The sequence below is a fragment of the Furipterus horrens genome, unplaced genomic scaffold, assembly GCF_987537825.1.
Source record: "Furipterus horrens unplaced genomic scaffold, mFurHor1.1.pri manual_scaffold_6, whole genome shotgun sequence".
Lineage (NCBI taxonomy): Eukaryota > Metazoa > Chordata > Mammalia > Chiroptera > Furipteridae > Furipterus > Furipterus horrens.
The window spans coordinates 142,893,588-142,911,835 of NW_028327176.1; the positions used below are offsets into that span (position 1 = coordinate 142,893,588).

At 32.7% G+C, this 18,248-nt stretch overlaps 1 protein-coding gene across 1 annotated transcript in view; it reads right to left on the reverse strand.

Annotated features, from left to right (window-relative positions):
- The window catches only part of ASCC3 (activating signal cointegrator 1 complex subunit 3), a 294,604-nt gene that overhangs the window by 184,815 nt on the left and 91,541 nt on the right, over positions 1–18,248 (reverse strand). The window contains exons 11-13 of the mRNA XM_090279704.1: positions 11,579–11,743; positions 2,696–2,872; positions 1,349–1,420 (exon numbers count right to left, since the gene is read on the reverse strand). Coding sequence (XP_090135830.1) covers positions 1,349–1,420; positions 2,696–2,872; positions 11,579–11,743 — 414 coding nt within the window. The remainder of the gene's footprint in view (positions 1–1,348; positions 1,421–2,695; positions 2,873–11,578; positions 11,744–18,248) is intronic.

Below are 18,248 nucleotides of genomic sequence, written 5' to 3' on the forward strand. Positions count from 1 at the left end.
CCATGCTGCTTTCATGCCACAACAGTAGTGCTGAGTATCTGCGACAGAAAATATAAGGTCCACAAAGCCTCAACTATTAACTAGCTGGCTCTCATACAGAAAAAGACTCCTGTCTCCTGACCCAGAAGAATAGTGGCATTTTACTTTTCTTTAACTTGTAAGTAAGTGATAAGCAATGCAACCCACAAAGTAGTTTTATGATGACGATCAAAAAATAACACTGATATAAAAATAAATGAAAATAAAGTGATATAACACATTGGTTAGGGGAGACTCTTATCCTCACAAGCCCTGAATTTGTAAGTGCACTAATAAAATGATAGGGATGTGCTACTTTATTTTATACAGTAACTAATTTTCTTTATCTGTTCAATGAGGATAATAGTATCTGCAACATTGGCTGCTATGAGAATTCAATGAGATAATCAGTGTAAGATAATTTTAGCAGTTTTAGGCATTTACTAATCACTAGGAAAGGTAAGTCACTAATAATATTATACAAGCCACTCATATTTTTTTTTCTTAAAAGTTATTCTTAAAACCAAGGGCATCCTCTTCTCTTGAGATTAGCTGAAAAACTGACTTTAAAGCTTTCTTTAAAAAGGGGCAAAAGTGTACTAAGAATGCTTAGTAGGTAGTGTTCCATGTTCTCAAGTCTAATTCATCTTTGATTGTTTTACATATTGGAGCTCCAAACAAGATTTAGTCTGGAAAAAAAAAATTCCACTACTCTTAGAATAAATTAAAACATTAAAGAACCAGAAAGTATTTCATTTTACATGTCATATTTTTAACCTAACAACACAGAAAAAAAGCAATTCAAAGAACCATATACAATTGGACAATGATTTAAGTTTTATTGTAAGCAACCGCTACCATTCCACTTTTTCTTTAACAATCCTGATTGGAGCACTTGAGACAATAGAGTTTACTTAGTTTCCGAACACCATAAAACAATACAAAACTTTACCATGCATATTCCAAATGATACTACTTCATGAAAACAGAATAATACAACACTATGTAAAAAACTACCAATTAAAAATATTGAGGTATAAGAAAAGGTTGGTGTTCTTAAAATTTTTTAAAAATTTAAAGGATAAAATTCTTCTCTTGCATCTACTGAATAAAAATAACAAACAAAATAAAATGACCTCTCAGTTTATTACCTATAAATATTTTATGATTATATTATCTATAAATATTTTAAGACTTATACAGCTACCCCTGGGCTAAAAAAATTAAGAAATAAAACCTCTAGAAATTCAAGAAAATTTTTCTTAAGAGGATAAAAATGAATAATTTTAACCATTAAATATTGTCTAAAAACAGGATAAAATAAATATACCTGATATCCAGCCTTTACTTGCTTCAAAACACTTTCATAGCATACTTCATCCATGTTATTCAATTGTTGCACCTTAAAGTGTTTAAAACACAAATAAAAAATGAAGCAATTATAAACTTTCTCATTACAAAAACCTGCCAATTACAATGCATCTTTACTTACTTTCAGACTAGATAGAATGCAGAAATAGCAAATGCAATATAAATATCATAACGTAATAAAAAATACAAATGAGATACATCATAGAACACTAAAGCTATCAAGAAACAACTCTACATCTGCCCTGATGGTACATTAAAATCAAATTAATAAATATATATGAAGACATGATAAAAGAACAAGCAGCAAGTAATACTAAAAAACAATCGAAGCAATTAATGAAGGTAAAATATGCATATAATAAATGTTATATTACAAACTATCTTTATGTGTGTAAGTCGGAAATGCTCCCTGCAACTCTAAAGTCACCTTTTATACAATGCTGATGGGGCATATTAGCTGCTGCAGTGACAGCTGCTTTTGAAATTTTTTAGCTGAGTACTTTATTTATAAGAAATGCAGTAAAAACGACTCTCTTTTACTAATAAAATTGTTTTTAGATACATAATGTTATATAATAATGATCAAAATTGATGTAGTAATACATGACTCCATCTTTTACTTTTTTATAAAGAGGTCATATTTACAGAGGTGAAAACTGTCCTGAAGATATTTCTTCTACAGAAAAAAAATGTGGTTAAACAGAATGATAAATGTATAAATTTAATGCAAAGTAGTCCTTCATGATATTTTAAAATAAAAGTCCAAACTAAGCACCCTAATTGTGCAAATAATACCTGGTAATACTACTAACAAATGAAATAAACAACATTTTAATGTATTAGAAATATGAGAAATGCCACTTATATGTATATATACATATAATTAATACAGTAATTATAACGTATTTATATAAGTTAAATAGAGCATCTCCATTAATAGTTGCTACCATGAAATTATATTTTACTTGAACATAAGGTTATTTTAGATAAATAATACACCAAAATATGTATTACTGGTTTAATGATACCTTTTATCATTCAATACTGACCCTCAATCATATCAAAATACACTTTTGAAATATATATTTTTATATATAGCTTGTATTAGCTAAGAACACAAAATATACATTGATAATAGCAATGCAAACTACTATAAGCAACTTCTTGGAGGAGGAATTACTCTCCTACATATAGCTGAGAAATTGCTAGGATGTTATATTTATAATACTACTGAAATGGTAAGTATTAAACAACACATCAACAGAAATATTTTCAAAAATAGTATAATTATTAAATCAATATTTACCTTATTTGCACTTTTAACCCCCAGAAATGTCTGTCCAAGAGGAACTGGTCGAAAACGGCCATCAAAGTAGAAAAGTCCAATGTTGGGATTAACATGTAAAAACATAGCAACATCGAGGTAGTTGGGTAAGGTTGCAGAGAGTCCAAGAATCCTTATCATACTCTGTGTGGATTCAACCTATATAGATTATTTTAAATAATGTTTGAGGTAAATTCAACACATCTGGATTTTTATTAAGCTTAAAATAAGTTTTAGTAAATATAAAGTATGAAACATTCACAATAAAACAAGATTCCCCAAGGAATACAAAATAATAATACATAACCTGAAAGATAGATCATATGAAAGAAAACTGGCCTAAACGTGACATCTGGGATGATATAAAATAATTAAAAATGTAAGTTTAGTAGTCTTCCTGAACTGGAAAATTTTTATTAATGTTTTCTTCTTTTTTCCTAAAAATGCATCAAGGTCACCAAAAAACTACAATTTATTCCATAAACTAAAAGTAATATAGGTCATGTTATCTGATGACAATGTTATATACCTAGAAAGACAAAACAAGGAATGGCCAAAAAACTCTACTCATTTCATAATTAAAATATATTATCATGATCCCATGATGCCACTAACAACAACTTCAAAGCACATTTCTGAAAAATCTGTTGATAAGTTTGCTCACTCAAGAAGACTCAATGTGTATAAGCAAAGTAGGCTACTGTGAGTAATATGAATACTTTCAGAATCATCCATCCATCAACATTGGCCTAGGCCTTAACCTTTAGTCAATGGAGATACTCTATTGAGTAAGACACAGATTCACACATACAGATAGATATGGATGAAAATTAAAGGACAAATACATGTACCACTTGTTACGATGAATTTGTTTCCACTAAAAAAAAATCTCATGGATATCAGCAAAAACCCCCAAACCCAAACTAATTAAAAACTAAGAAACTCTAAATAAGAAGAAAAGATTACCACATCCATTATTTAAGAAATCTCCCTTGCAGGTTGTGATAAAAATACTTTATGACAATTAGAATGGTGATCTTTAATTATACAATAGTTCTAAGTAGCAATGATGGTGATTTGAAAAGAAATAAAACTGATTTTTGGTTTTAAAATCATTATTTGCAACACAAGAGTTATTAAATATATTTTAAGTACTTTAAAAATAGATGGTACCCTACAAAGATCAGAGATACTTTTCTGCTAAAAATCCATTTTTAAGAAAACTGTATTTTTTAATCTAAAAAGCATAATCCTATCCTTCTCAATATAGATAAGCCTATATAAGAAACACTTCTTTTTAAATAGGGATAATTTGGAACTTTATACCTTACCCTAAGCCAAGTCTCAAAGCTCTATACACTATATATATTCACCTAAAAATTATTGTTAAAATGATAAAAATTAGTATTTTTCAGCTTCCTCTTTATCATTAACCTCAAAACGAGGCAGCACATTTTTATTACGTTTTCCCTCACATAAAAATCTAAGTTTGAATAGTTTCCTTATTCACTTTTCTCTTTTCCATATTTCTCTCAATTTTGCCAAGTGTTTTGTGAATTTACTTTTTAATACCACAATGCAACTCAGAACCAGAACAGAACCTACATTGCATTAGAATAGCTCCCTCTGCCGCTTGTTAGTTACCAATGTTGAAGTGCTATGTAAAACACTGCCGTCTACTGGGACAATCTGGTAATTACAAGGAACAAATAAAAAGAGCTCCTTTGCTATTTAATAACAATAGTTGAGAGCACTGTTCTAGTATTCTCAAATATGAGAAGAATCACCCAGACCCTTCTGTCAGGGAAATTAAAATCTAGTAGGGGATACAGATGAAAGTAGAATTAATTATAGTAATTTGTGAAATTATAAAGGAAACTGATAAATGCTAAAAATGTGCAAAGAAAGGGAGTATAAAGGGAACCCCAAAAAAGGTTAACTAGGAAACATTTCATAGAAGCCATATTTGGCAGATTCAAAAGAATAGAAGGTTTCCAACAGATGGATGAGAATGATGAAGATATATAAATTTTCAGTTATAATTCTCAATCTCATAACCAAAAATATACTCTGAGTCAAGTATGACAAGTTTCATCTCTGAAAAAGGGTCAGTGGTACTGGAAAGGAAGTGAAGAAGGAACAAAGTTTTGTGTAGCTGGAACCTATGGTAGCTAAATGACATGCAGAAGTTAAAATTGGACAGATTAGGGTTTCGTTAGCCTTTACTGTCCAGCTAAGCAATTTGAACATTTTTCTTAAGATAAAAACAGCAAGTCACCAAAGATTTATGAGCACAGTAGTAATAAACTATATAATTGAAATTTGATATTATTGAGATGCCAATGTGTACTATATATTAATATATGTATATTAGATATGATATATTGTATATTTCTATATATTAATACATGTATTTACATAATTATATATAATAAACCTATAACAATTTTATATATTTATTTTACATATTTAGCTTTATACAGGTCATATTTATAAAATTACACCATTATGGATTTACAAATAATTTATAAAATATTTATAAATTTATAATTATTGTTTCAAAATATACCTTATATATGATACAATATGTTGTATGTGTTTATGTACATATATAGATCTATTTTCTCCCTCAACTAGGAATACTCAAAAAAGAAAGATGTTCTGGTCAAATACCCCAGTAAACGTACTGATGATAGACCTCCTGGTAAATGTACTAATGGTATTTACTTGACCTCTAATGTACTATAGTTGCAGGAAAATCCTTATCTTCATAATGTTTTTAGCTGATGGATATGGTCTCTCTCTAGGTGGCTTAATCTAAATATACCTGGAATATGGATTCATGTGGCATGGCTCCCTAAAAAACATCACTAAAGTATATAAGTACCAGGGTATAAAATCAAAACATCTCATGATAAAATGTTCTCTTTTGTGTAAGTGATTCTCTGCATACTTCTTTTGAGATCTTTTATGTAAAACTTGGGTCAGAGCAGATCGACTACAGCAAGAAAGGGCCTATAGAGCAGTGATCACAGCTTCAGATGTCTCAAAGTTTTCTTTACCTGTCTTACGAATACCTGCATCCCTAAAATTACTCTTAAGTTGGATATTGGCAAAAATCTGAGTTTTCTGTGTCTAACTTTGACTATTTCAACCTTTTGTGTTATATATATGTGTATCTGTGTGTCTATACACATATTTATAATTTATGTGGTAAAACATAAACATGTAAGTAACAAAACCTCTAATTCTAACCTTACTATAAAACTAGTTTTCTAGCTTGTTGCATAGCCTTCTATGTAAATGCAACCTACTCTACCCCAGCCTAAAATCTAAATGTAAGCAAAACCTAGAACTATAGGGCTAGCAAATAGTAAGTGTTGCATAATGTTCACTAAATGAATAAAAGAGAATAAATATACTCTGCATCTTCCTTAACACAAATGGAATTGCATCATTACAGGACAGCTTGCCTTTTCAGTGAATATAAAATGGGTATCTTTTAAGCCTAGTTCATATAGCTCCATCTCTTTTTAAAGGTTGCAGAGTAGTATTTTATTTTATTTTATTATTTTTTAAAATAATTTATTTATTTATTTATTTTTAGAGAGACGGGAAAGGAGAAAGAGAGGGAGAGAAACATTACTGTGTGGTTGCCTCTCACGCCCCCAACTGGGGACCTGACGTGCAGCCCAGTCATGTGCCCTGACTGGGAATCGAACCAGCGACACTTCGCTCACAGGCCGACGCTCAATCCACTGAGCCACAGCAGCCAGGGCTTAGAGTAGTATTTTATTGATGAATGTAATTTATTAAACTATTTCTTCTTTTGTTAGACATTGGGTTGTTTCTGACATATTCTACATTAAAGTAGGCTTCAGGGAATACTGGTGTTAATACTGTGTTTGTGTTGTCATTGCCATACATTAGATTTCTAGAAGTAAAAACAGAGTTGATTTTAGTGAGTGTTTTCAAATTATTCTTTTTTCACTTTTGCTAATGTGGCAGAAGAGAAATGTTTCATGGCAATTTGAATTCCCTTTAAGCATATTTTCTATGATTCTTAGCATTTTTATTTCTACTGCATAATGTTTTTTCCAAATTTTAATAATATGTTTCTCATTAAATTTATAATAACCATTTCAGATATAATGAGCATTTAAGCTCTATTTTATGTGCTACAAACATTTTGTTATTGTGTCTTACATTTTAACTTTTTGGAGGTGAAGCTGAAGAAAGAGTGCCTGCTGAGAAGGAGAAGTTAAAGGCACAGGAGGAAGAACAGGAGTAACTAACTGGAGATTATAAAATGAATGGAGTTCAAGGCAAGGGTAAGAAGAGGCCTCTAAATAAAGGACAAGGGAAGGAATGAGTATATCTGTGTGGTGGGATTTGAATTTTTTTCTGGGTGGGGAGAAGAGGAAAGGGATGCAAATTGAAGGAGCTCAAGCACAAAAGCCTCTATTTTTGTTCAGTAAAAAGTATTGTTATGTAAGAATGAGGCATGACAGGGTGGAGAAGTGTTAGGGGAGGGTCCAGCGTAACCTGGAGGTTATTACTGTGGAAAAAGAAAAGCTGCTTGGAAGTTACAGGGTAACCCTAACCATCCTCTTAAATTCCAGCCTGCAACCCTAGTCTACATCATTGTGTCATCTCTGCTAGTGTTTAGCAAACTGGCTGGAAGTACAGACATCATTTGATTGATTCATGGTTGGAATTTTGCCAGGTAGTCAGGGGATAACTTAAGGTCACTAACAAAAGAAAAAATGGTCAAGGAATCTTGGTTATTTCATAAAGAAAATAAGGCCAGGAGAATATAAATAAAAGATAGTAAAAGAGAGGAGTCAAGGAATTAGAAATCTTAATTAGGCTGAAAAACTAAGTCATCTATTTTCCATACATGTACAATTTAATAAAAAACATCATTTTAATATCACCAGTATTCTAAGGTAACTCTTCACTTAATAAAAAAAGGAGTTCACTGACAATAATCACAAGACTTTGGTAAATCTACCAGTTTTTGGTTTGGACTATTTAAGAATAACCAAAAAATCTAGATTCTAAGAAGCACCAACAAACAATAGGAGTCACAAAAATGGGGAGACAGAGAAACAACCCCCCATCGAAAGGAAAGGTAGAATTCCCAGAAAGAGTGGTAAATGAAATAGAGGGGAGCAAACTATCAGATATGGAATTCAAAACATGGATTATGGAGAAGCTCAATGAGCTCAGCGGAAACTACAAAGAACTCCAGAAAAACTACAGGGAACTCCAGAAGAACTATAAGGAACTTACTGAGAATTACACCAGCATGAAAAAGGACATGGAAGCTTTCAATAAGAGCCAGGAGGAAATGAAGAATACGATCTCTGAATTGAAGAACACAGTAGAAGGAATTAAAAGCAGGCTAGAGGAAGCAGAAGATCGGATCAGCAAGCTGGAGGACAATGTAGACATAAACTCCCAGACAGTGCAACAAAATGAAAAAAGACTGAACAAGACTGAAGAGGTTCTAAGACAGCTGCAGGATAACATGAAATGTAATAATATCCGTATCATAGGAATTCCAGAAGGAGAAGAAGAAAAGCAAGGGATAGAAAACCTTTTTGAAAAACTAATGACAGAAAACTTCCCTAAAATGAGGAGAGAAAGAGTCATGCAAGTCCAGGACGCACAGAGGGTCCCAATGAAGATGAACCCCAACAGGCCCACTTCAAGACACATCATAATTAAAATGGCAACATTCAAAGACAAAGAGAGAATCCTAAAAGCAGCAAGAGAGAAACAACTAATAACATACAAGGGAGCTCCAATAAGGCTATCATCAGATTTCTCAGCAGAAACACTACAAGCCAGAAGGGAATGGCAAAAAATATTCCAAGCAATGAAAAACAAAGGCCTACAACCAAGAATACTCTACCCAGCAGGCTCTCATTCAAAATGGAAGGTGAAATAAGGAGTTTCCAAGACAAAAGAAGGCTAAAAGAATACTTCTCCACCAAACCAGCATTGCAAGAGATGCTAAAGGGTCTGCTTTAAGAAGATGAAGAAACAGAGAGAGACAGAAAGGAACACGAGTACAAAGGGGGAAAATGACAATGAATAAGTACTGAAAGAAAGAAAGAACTTCTACCATTTGCAACAACATGGTTGGAACTACAGAGAATTATGCTTAGCGAAATAAGCCGGGAAACAACAACAAAAAAGAAAAAAAAAAAAACTTATGCTATCACCTATTACAGGAAACTAATGAACAACACAAACAAATGAGTAAAATTCAACCAGAGGTATGTAAACAAGGAATAAACTAAGAGTAACAAAGGGGGAGATGGGAGGGAGAGAAGGGGGTAAGAAGGGGAAGGGTCTAGTCAAAGAACATGTATAAATGACCCATGACCATGGACAACTGGACTGAATGTGGGACAAGGGTGGGGCAGGGTGCAGGGAAGCAAGAGGGGGAAAAAAGTGGGACAACTTTTATGGAAAAACAAACAAAAAAATTTTTAGTGGGGGAAAAAAAGAAAATATAAAGAATAGAAATGCAAGTTCAGTGAATATTAGAAGGACAAGGATTTTCCTTCACACTGTATATTTTTCTCTCTATCTGACCTCTCCAGAGTTTGGCATTCTAAAGAAGTAAGTAATGACATAAGTTTCTTTGCATAAAACTAATAAGACCAGTTGTTAATAGAGGTTGTTTTTTTTTTTTTTTTAAACTAAGATTTTGACTGGAATGTCATGCCTAAAGGAGACATACTTGGGCTTTGGTTGTTACTAAAAAGCCCTGAGGAACTGCGATTGACTTTCAAAGGTAATAAAAGTCCATGAGATAAAATGCCTGGTACCTTGGATGGATGCGCGGTCCATGGCAATCTTTCCAGGGAAGGAATGAAGGTTGTTTTCCTGAAAAAATGGCTAGATGGGACCTTAAGGCACAATGAAAAATCAGAAGGACTTGGAAAAGACAGGTGTTTACAGACAAGGCTGAAAGCCAGGTATGTGGTTCTGCTTCTGTGCCTTGAAGGGCAGACTGAAGGTCACCCTAAATGTTCCTTGGGTAAGTTCCAGCAAAGCGGAACTAAAGATCATAAGTAATCATTTTATGCTCTTGTTGTGTTTATGCAAATGAACAGGATAAATTAAAAATGGACTTAATGCAGTCCCTTTAATGACAAGGAGGGTAATCTTAGGGAGAAAAATCGCGATTCAAGGAAAATCACAATGCTCAGTGGTAGACTATAAAGTAGTGCAGCTAACCGTCTTTAAAGTTTCTTTTCATTTAAAATATGTTTTCACTTGAAAGTTAAACCATGTCTGTGGTATCATCAAAGATATTTAAGTTGCAGGCAAGAAGAATGTCAAGTGCCTTGCAACTGGATGTCTTTCCAATAAGACAGTCTTACAGATTTAGAGACTAGTTTTGGGTTATGTTACATAAATTAACATGTGTTTTCTGTTTTCAAAGGGCATAAGCCTATGACTGCATTACCTGAGTGATTGTCTGTACACATAAGCCTCACTTAATCCTCTCTGCAGCACTGCCTCCTGAGATTCAACGGTTTGGCTGAACTAAATGGCTGGGTTGGTGAAAAATGGGGTGGTCTGTGGGCTTCACTTTAAAACTGGTTTCTCTTTTCTATCCAAATGGCTTGGACAGAAAGGACCCAGAGGTCTGAGAGGGGGGAAACCTAAACTATTTACCTCAGCCCAAACTAAGTATAATGGGTAAAAGGGTTTTGGACAGGTGAGATGTGCCTGGCACACCTTCCTCCAAAGGAGCCCTTTTATTCTTTTTCTTTTTTTTTCTTTTTTCCCTAATGTGGAACATTGAAAAATTAATCCCTGCCTTTTGTCATCTAGTGGTTATGGATTGAATGATGTCTTTTAACCCTTTTTGTCAAATCTGTTGCCCCCAGAACACAAGGATGCCATCCGGTTAAACCAAGCACGCCGTTGTCCAGAGACAGCCAACTGACCTGGAGTCTGCACGATACTTCCCCATGTGGGAAGGCCACCCTCCCCTCCACACCCCCACTCTTATTAGGGATTTCTGGACCCAAGGGTAGGTAGGACGATGACCATGTCCAGCTTGAAGCAGCTAGAGGAGCTTGAGACCTTCGCCCATTGTCCTTAATAAGATTACAAAGGGTCTTAATATCTGAGAGGGAGGGATTGTTATTTTTTTTATTGTTAAAATAATTAATTAATCACATATTTACTAAAAAAAAAGAGAAGAAGAATATATGAAAGGGTGAAGCAGGAAAGCTTGTATGTATGAACCATGGGTATGGACTTGGGGGTGGACTGCTGGGGGAGGGAGATGCTGGGTGGACAGGAGTAAAGGGGAGAAAAATTGGAACTATTGTAACAATATAATCAATAAAATACATTTTAAAAAAAGGTCAAAAAGAATCTAAAACTAGAGATAATCATTAAAAGATAATGATTAAGTTTATGCATATTAGGTGATAATATCTCAATTTATATATCAGAAAAATATAAATCATTCAGATTTTTTTTTTCAGGGGGAAGAGTCGGGCATGGAGAGGAGAGAATTAGATGAAATCTCTAATATTCTCTGATGGTCTAACATATTTTTTACTGCTTAGTATTAGAATAGGTTTACAATACAGGTTTAGAACAGAAGTTTCCCAGTATTTATTTTAGTTTAAGGGACTTCAATCAAATAAGACTTAGAAGGAAGATAGGCTATTTTTAACATGAAAACAAAATAGCTAGTTTTCTTCCTAGTAAAATTAACTTTATCCCATGAACAATACATATTAATATTTCTCTGAATGCTACATTTAAGTTTAAAAAGTTACTCATCCCTCCAAAATAAGCTTCTAAGTGACTTCCTCTTACCTGCCGTAAAGTACGTGCCACTATGCTTTCTAATACTGGTCCTCTGTCTTCATGCAGCAAATGAACTTCATCGAGAATGAGAAGCTTTACAATTTGGGAAACGGCTACATCCCCAACACTCTTTCTTGTCACTACATCCCATTTTTCTGGTGTGGTCACAAGCATCTATAAGACAAGACAAGATAACAAAATTAAAAAGGTGAAAAGCTCACATAGATCACTTAAATTTCAACTATGTCATTCAAAAAGAAATACAACTGGCCACCTATGTATAGACGAAATAAAAAGTGTTAAAAATATCCCAGAATGATATCTAATTCACTGTAGGCAATGGTCACTTCAAGAGGACCTTTCTCTCAGTTGTGGTGTTAAAACAGTTATTTAAAACTCAGTGAAGTAGTTGGTCTTTCTATTGTAGGGTGAAGTGTACAAGATAGACAAGTTTTTTAAAAAAGCATCTTACAATGTAAAAGACAAATGACACTATCTCTGAAGCCTGCATATACTGATAATGACCTTTATTTGAAAAGAGACAAAGAAGGGAACAAAACAGTAAATCAAAACGAAAAAGAAACCAATAATTCATTCTAGGAATGATCATCTGTTTGCACCTATCCAAATTTTGAGGAAACTTTACCAGTGATACCCAGTTTTTAAAAACTGCCCTTTAATTAATCAACTATATACGTAGTACTTTATACTAAAAACTAATAAAAATGCCACAGCATAACTATCAGATAACAGGAACGCAGACAGTGTGTCCCTAGTGATCCAGGGCATACAGAGCAGGGGGTAGGCCCAGGGTACTTGGGAGAACTTCACAGAAGCAGACCATCTGACATGAAGCATTGATTATATATCTATTTGCTTTTTTTACATGTTGAATCATCTGTGTCGTAAAAGCATACTGTGGCAGAGAAAAAGATGACAAGTTTAATAATATCTTCTACTATAATGGCATTACATTAGGAAATAATCCTGTAAGTGGGTAATTCAAAGAACACATGAGGTAACAAATTGAAACCCAAACTACTCTTAGCCAGTATATCAGGAATCACAACACAACAGTGCTTTGAAGAGGCTAACTGAAATGGGGGTCAGATTGTTGTATCAACATCTTTGCTATGTTATTTCACATATGCTTTGAGGTCATCTACGAGGATGGAAATAATCTTTTTTTGTTTTTTTTTAGATTGCAAATGATAAATTCTTAACAAATGCACAATTCAGATCTGTAGATATACCCTCTTACATTATTAGAGATATCACTGCTATCATTCTGAAATGAACTACATTGATCACAAAATTTAACAGTTGTACTTCAACACAACAGTAATTGGCAAGCTGTAATGAAACAGAGTAAGGAATTCGTTTAAGGCGTGAAATATTACAAATCCAAAGTTACCTAGTTAACTTGCTAAAGTTAAATGGCAATGGCAAATTTTATGGACAAAATATGTTACTAGAACTAAGTATAAATGGATGTATAATGAATTTTGAGATTTAAAACGGGTTGAAAATTTCACTGTGAATTAATGTCTCATAGTATAATAAATTAGTCTGCTTCGAAAAATTACAAATTCAAAATGACAAGATATATTAAATACACCCAGAGATCACTTACTAACAACCCTTTTCATGAAAAACATAAATATGTTTTCTAAAACAATTCTTCTAAACTATAAGTTTATGTCACACTAAATTATAAAATAACCAAGTTTATTAGTAGTAAATATTAGGAAAGCTACAGAGTACAGCATTAAATTATAATAATAAATACAAAGCTTGGCTATCGACATCACTATAAACAGACTACTGTGCCAACTCTTAAAATAAACTTACAGAGATAATAATGTGATGACAATTAAATCAAATTTTTCAAAGAAAAATATACCACTAAATCTTAAAAATTCATTCTAGCATTTTACTTTCTATACTTTACTTTCAGTGTACTGAGAAGTGGCTTCATTTATTTTACTAAATCATTATTTCAGTTCTCTGAACTAAAGTAGCTAGAAAATAACAGATTTGCTTAATGAACTGGAACGTATATAAGGCATTTATTTCTACCTGCACTTGTATTAGGGCATGGGTTAACTGTTAATATTTTTACTGTCAACTTAAGTTTCTCTAAATATATGTATTTATGCCTTTAGGAATATAAAAATCATTCCAAACTGTTCCCATTTCAGCCTGTCCAGTGGGAAAATGACATAGTTGAGATGTTTATGACACCACTGTGCCAAAAATAGGGTGTATTCAATTTTAAAATGCTCATCCATTTGAAAGCAAAACCAAAAGACTTGACGGAACCTAAGCCTAGCCCATACTAATTCATCTGGCCATTAACTTAAACATTAATAATAACAATATTATCTTTTGCCTTTAAAACTTTGTGACCTAGAGGAAGTCATTTTATCTCTCCTTCCCCTTTTCCCCCCAGCTTTATTAAGATTATTATCGACACTTAACACATAAATTTAAGTGAACAACGTGATTTGATACATATACTATATTGCAAAATGATTACTGTAATAATGTAAGTTAAAGCCTGCAACCCCTCACATAATTGCCTTGTGTGTGTGCATGTGTGCACATGTACATGCACATGCACCTGTGGTGATAACATTCAAGGTATACTTTCTTAACAGCTTACACATATATAATATAGTATTGGTAACTACAGTCACCATGTAGTACATTAGTCTCCAGAACACATTCATCTTGTAGCTGGAAGGTTGTACACTTTGACCAACATGTCTCCATTTCCCCTCCCCTTAGGCCCTGGCAAACACCATTATACTGTCTGAGTTTGGCAATTTTATACTCCATATATTAAGTGAAACAGCATTTATCTTTCTCTGACTTATTTCACAGCCAGTATAAACGCCCTCAAGGTCTGTCATATTGTGGAAAATGGCTGGATTTCCTTTTTTATAGCTGAATAATATTCAGTTATATCACATTTTCTCTATCCATTCACCCACTGATAAACACTTAGGTTGTTTCCATGGCTTAGCTATGGAGAATAATGCTGCCAAGAACACAGGAGCGCAGACATCTCTTTAAGATAGTGATTTCATCTCCTTTGGATATATATCCAGAAGTGGGATTGCTGTGTCATCCAGTAAGTTCCCTTTTCAATTTCCTGAGAAACCTCCACACCATTTTCCATAGTGGTAGTAAAAATTTACATTCCTACCAATAGTGCAAAAGGGTTCCCTTTTGTCTCCTATCTTTTTCACAACAGCCTAACAGGTGTGTGATGATTATCTTATTGTAATAATAATTTGCATTTTCCTGATGATTAATGATGTTGAGCATCTTTTCATATATCTGGTGGCCACTGTATATCTTCTTTTGAAAAATTTTTATTCAAGTCATTTCTCTTTTTTAATTGGATTTATTTGCTATTGAATTTTATAAGTTTCTTATATATTTTGGATAGTAACCCTTTATCATACAATTTGACAACATTTTCTCCCATTCGGTAGTTTGCCTTTTCATTTTACTGATTGTTTCTTTTTTCCGTAGAAGCTTTTTCATTTATTTTTTGTCCAATCTGTTTATTCTTTTTGTTTCATGTGCTTCTGGTATCATTTCCAAAAAATAATTCCCAAGACCAATGTCAAGGAACATTTCCCCTATATTACTTTCAAGTAGTTTTACAGTTTTGGGTCTTACACTACACTTTTATCTACTTTGAAGTACATAAAATAGGTGGCTACTTTCATTCTTCTGCCTACGGGTGGTGTTACACTAGTGTATTCACTTCAGAAAAATTTATCAAGCTGTTTTACAATTTTTGCACTATTGTGTGTGTATATTTTATTTTGATAACAGTAAGATGTGTGTATACATGCTACCATAAGTATACATAACTTATAATTAAAACAGAACTTAAATGGCAAGAAGGAATACTAGAACCGAATAGGTAAAAGGTGAATAAGAGTTTGGCAGACAAAGAAAAAAAGAATATTCCAGGCTGTGAAAAAAATAGGCCAATATGTTTTTCTGCTTCTAACATTCACTGATCACATATTATCTCTTGCGTGATTGTGTAAACATTTCTATGTGTACTGCAAACATGTTGACAAAGGGACCAAACATGGAATTTTGTATGTAAGTCCAAATTCTTCAACCTATTAATTGGAAATGCTTTATTTTTTTACAGTACAGATGACAGCTTCTAAATTTAGGCCAATTTCCTGTCCATTTACCAATCTTCTCCTCAACCAGAGTCCTCAATAAGCACCAAAAGCAAAAAGATAAGGAAGTTCAACATACTTATAGGAAATCTTTGACCCAAAAAGAGAACTTAGAGACAGAATTTAGACTGCACAATCCCCACATTTCCCTAAGGTTTTTCTTGTTGCTCCTTATTTAAAAACAAAATATATTCTTGTCTTTTCATGTTTTTCATACCCAGTCCATAAAACCTCATTATACAAAAAAACACAGTCCTAAAATTAATTATATTACTGTCAACAATACATATCCAGCCTGAGAAAGATAAGTGTTTGTGATCTCTAAAAATCATCTGTTGTATGTCTAACAAATCCTGTTACATCTACTATAAATTTATGCAAGTCATATTCATATCATATTGAATTTTAACATTAAAAAATCATTTCTACTGTTTGTGTGGTATTTTTCTCTAAGGCAGATAACTATAAATTAAAACTAGATTTAAAATATTAAATAAATTGTTAAATCAAAAGAATACCAAAAGCTTAAAAATAAAAATATACTTGTATGCCTTTATAATATTTAAAACTTATTTTGAAATTCTTGGTTCTTAGATAGTAGGAAATTATAAAAAATGTTTAAACTGAATACATAAATGACTTTTTAAAATAAACCAAAAATGGTAAAATACCAAAATAAAGTCATTAAAATCCAAGAGTACATTAGTATATTCATCAAATCTCAGGAGCCACTGACTATAAGTTACAACACTAACTTGTGTGTCACTAAGAAGTCAATGAAAAGCACTACCAAAGAAATGTTTAAAGTGTGTCTTACAATTGATGAAAATAGTTCATTTAGTTGAAAATGCTAGAACCCATTAACTAAGCTACAGAGCAATATTCATGAATGCTTGCTTAATACATCTTTTGTGGTGAAAACAGCCTGGAGTGGTTACAAAGCACATGCTAATGCTATAGATGTAGACCAGCCAATAGTTTGCAAGATTTAGGAAGTCTATCTTCCTTTTTCAAGGTACATAATCACATACTAACCAGTAAGCTTATAAATTATATGAAGGTTTTTAATTTAAAGATTAAATCTAAAATGTCACATGGGTTAGATTCTATAAACATACATATCATTACAGTTACACTAACCTCTGCTACACACATGTCAGCTCTGATAGGTGACAACAGCCCCCGTAATGGAATCTGACAGCTTGGAGATTATACCTGCCCTTAGGACACCACAACAAATCCGTTAGTTCCAACTACTTTTCTATATTTTTTATGTTCCTTCCTCTCCCATCAATTTACACGCACAAAATCCTTTGAAGTATCTATCTAGTTATATTCATGTCAAGGATGACATCCTTCAATTATAAAATGAAAATACAAAAATTAATTGGGAAATCTTCAAATACAAAGGTATTCTTAATGCATATTCTTCATTGAAAAGATATGTACGGTCAAGCAAAGTATAAAAAATGTAGTCTTGGCCTTTCCATCTTTAAAAAAATTCTACACTATTTTTAGTTAAAAATTTTCATAAGTAACATTAAATAAAGAAAACATAATTCAATGAACATTCTAAAACTTTTGAAGGAAGGGAATATGAAGTGCTGGGAGTAGGGGAGAAAAAGTCCCTATAATATGTAATTCAAAACTGAACATTTACGAAAATACTATCTAGACCACATGTGTTTATAGCTAGAATAGAATTTTCCTCACAGTTCTTTTTGTTGATTTAAAACACTTTCCAATAATCCCAGAACATACATACTGAAGTCTAGGTCACTGACATAAGCTTGTAGAGGATACAATCCTTTAATTTTACCCTAAAACTTAACTAATTACACATAATAGAGAAAAATACACAAATTGTTTATACTGTCATGTGCATAAATCTTAAAGACCTTGTTCTCACCCTTCTATCTGCTTGCCCATAACGCCCCAGGATTTCATTCTACTCAAGTCTGGTAGAGAAAGGGTTTTAGACCACTTAACAGTGATTTCTCTTCTGCTCTCTCACAAAGACAAGTTCTTGACATGTGAACAATTTGTGGTAGAAATTTGTCCTATGTTAAGGCCTATTCTCTATAATTGGAATATGGCTCTTAGCCGTTTCCTTGGTTTTGTAAAGTAGTTTTGTTTTTTCTTTCCCTAAATTGTACTAGTAAAAGTACCCGGTGAAAGTGGGGGAAAAAAATCCTCTCTCATATGACTTTGAACATTTGACAGTCTCTACCTCTTTCCTGCCACACATGCAAAAGCTCAGTTTGAAGATTTATTTCTTACTAAAATGAAACACTTTGAAATGTCACATTGTAATACAGAGTACTAAAACCTCAAGTGTGATGAGCTAAAAATGTATTCTGTAGTTCTTAACAAAAATGATTCAAAATAATATCAATATTTTTCATCTCATCAAATAATTCCAGACATTCAATATTATGAAATTTTACTAATTCAAGAACAAA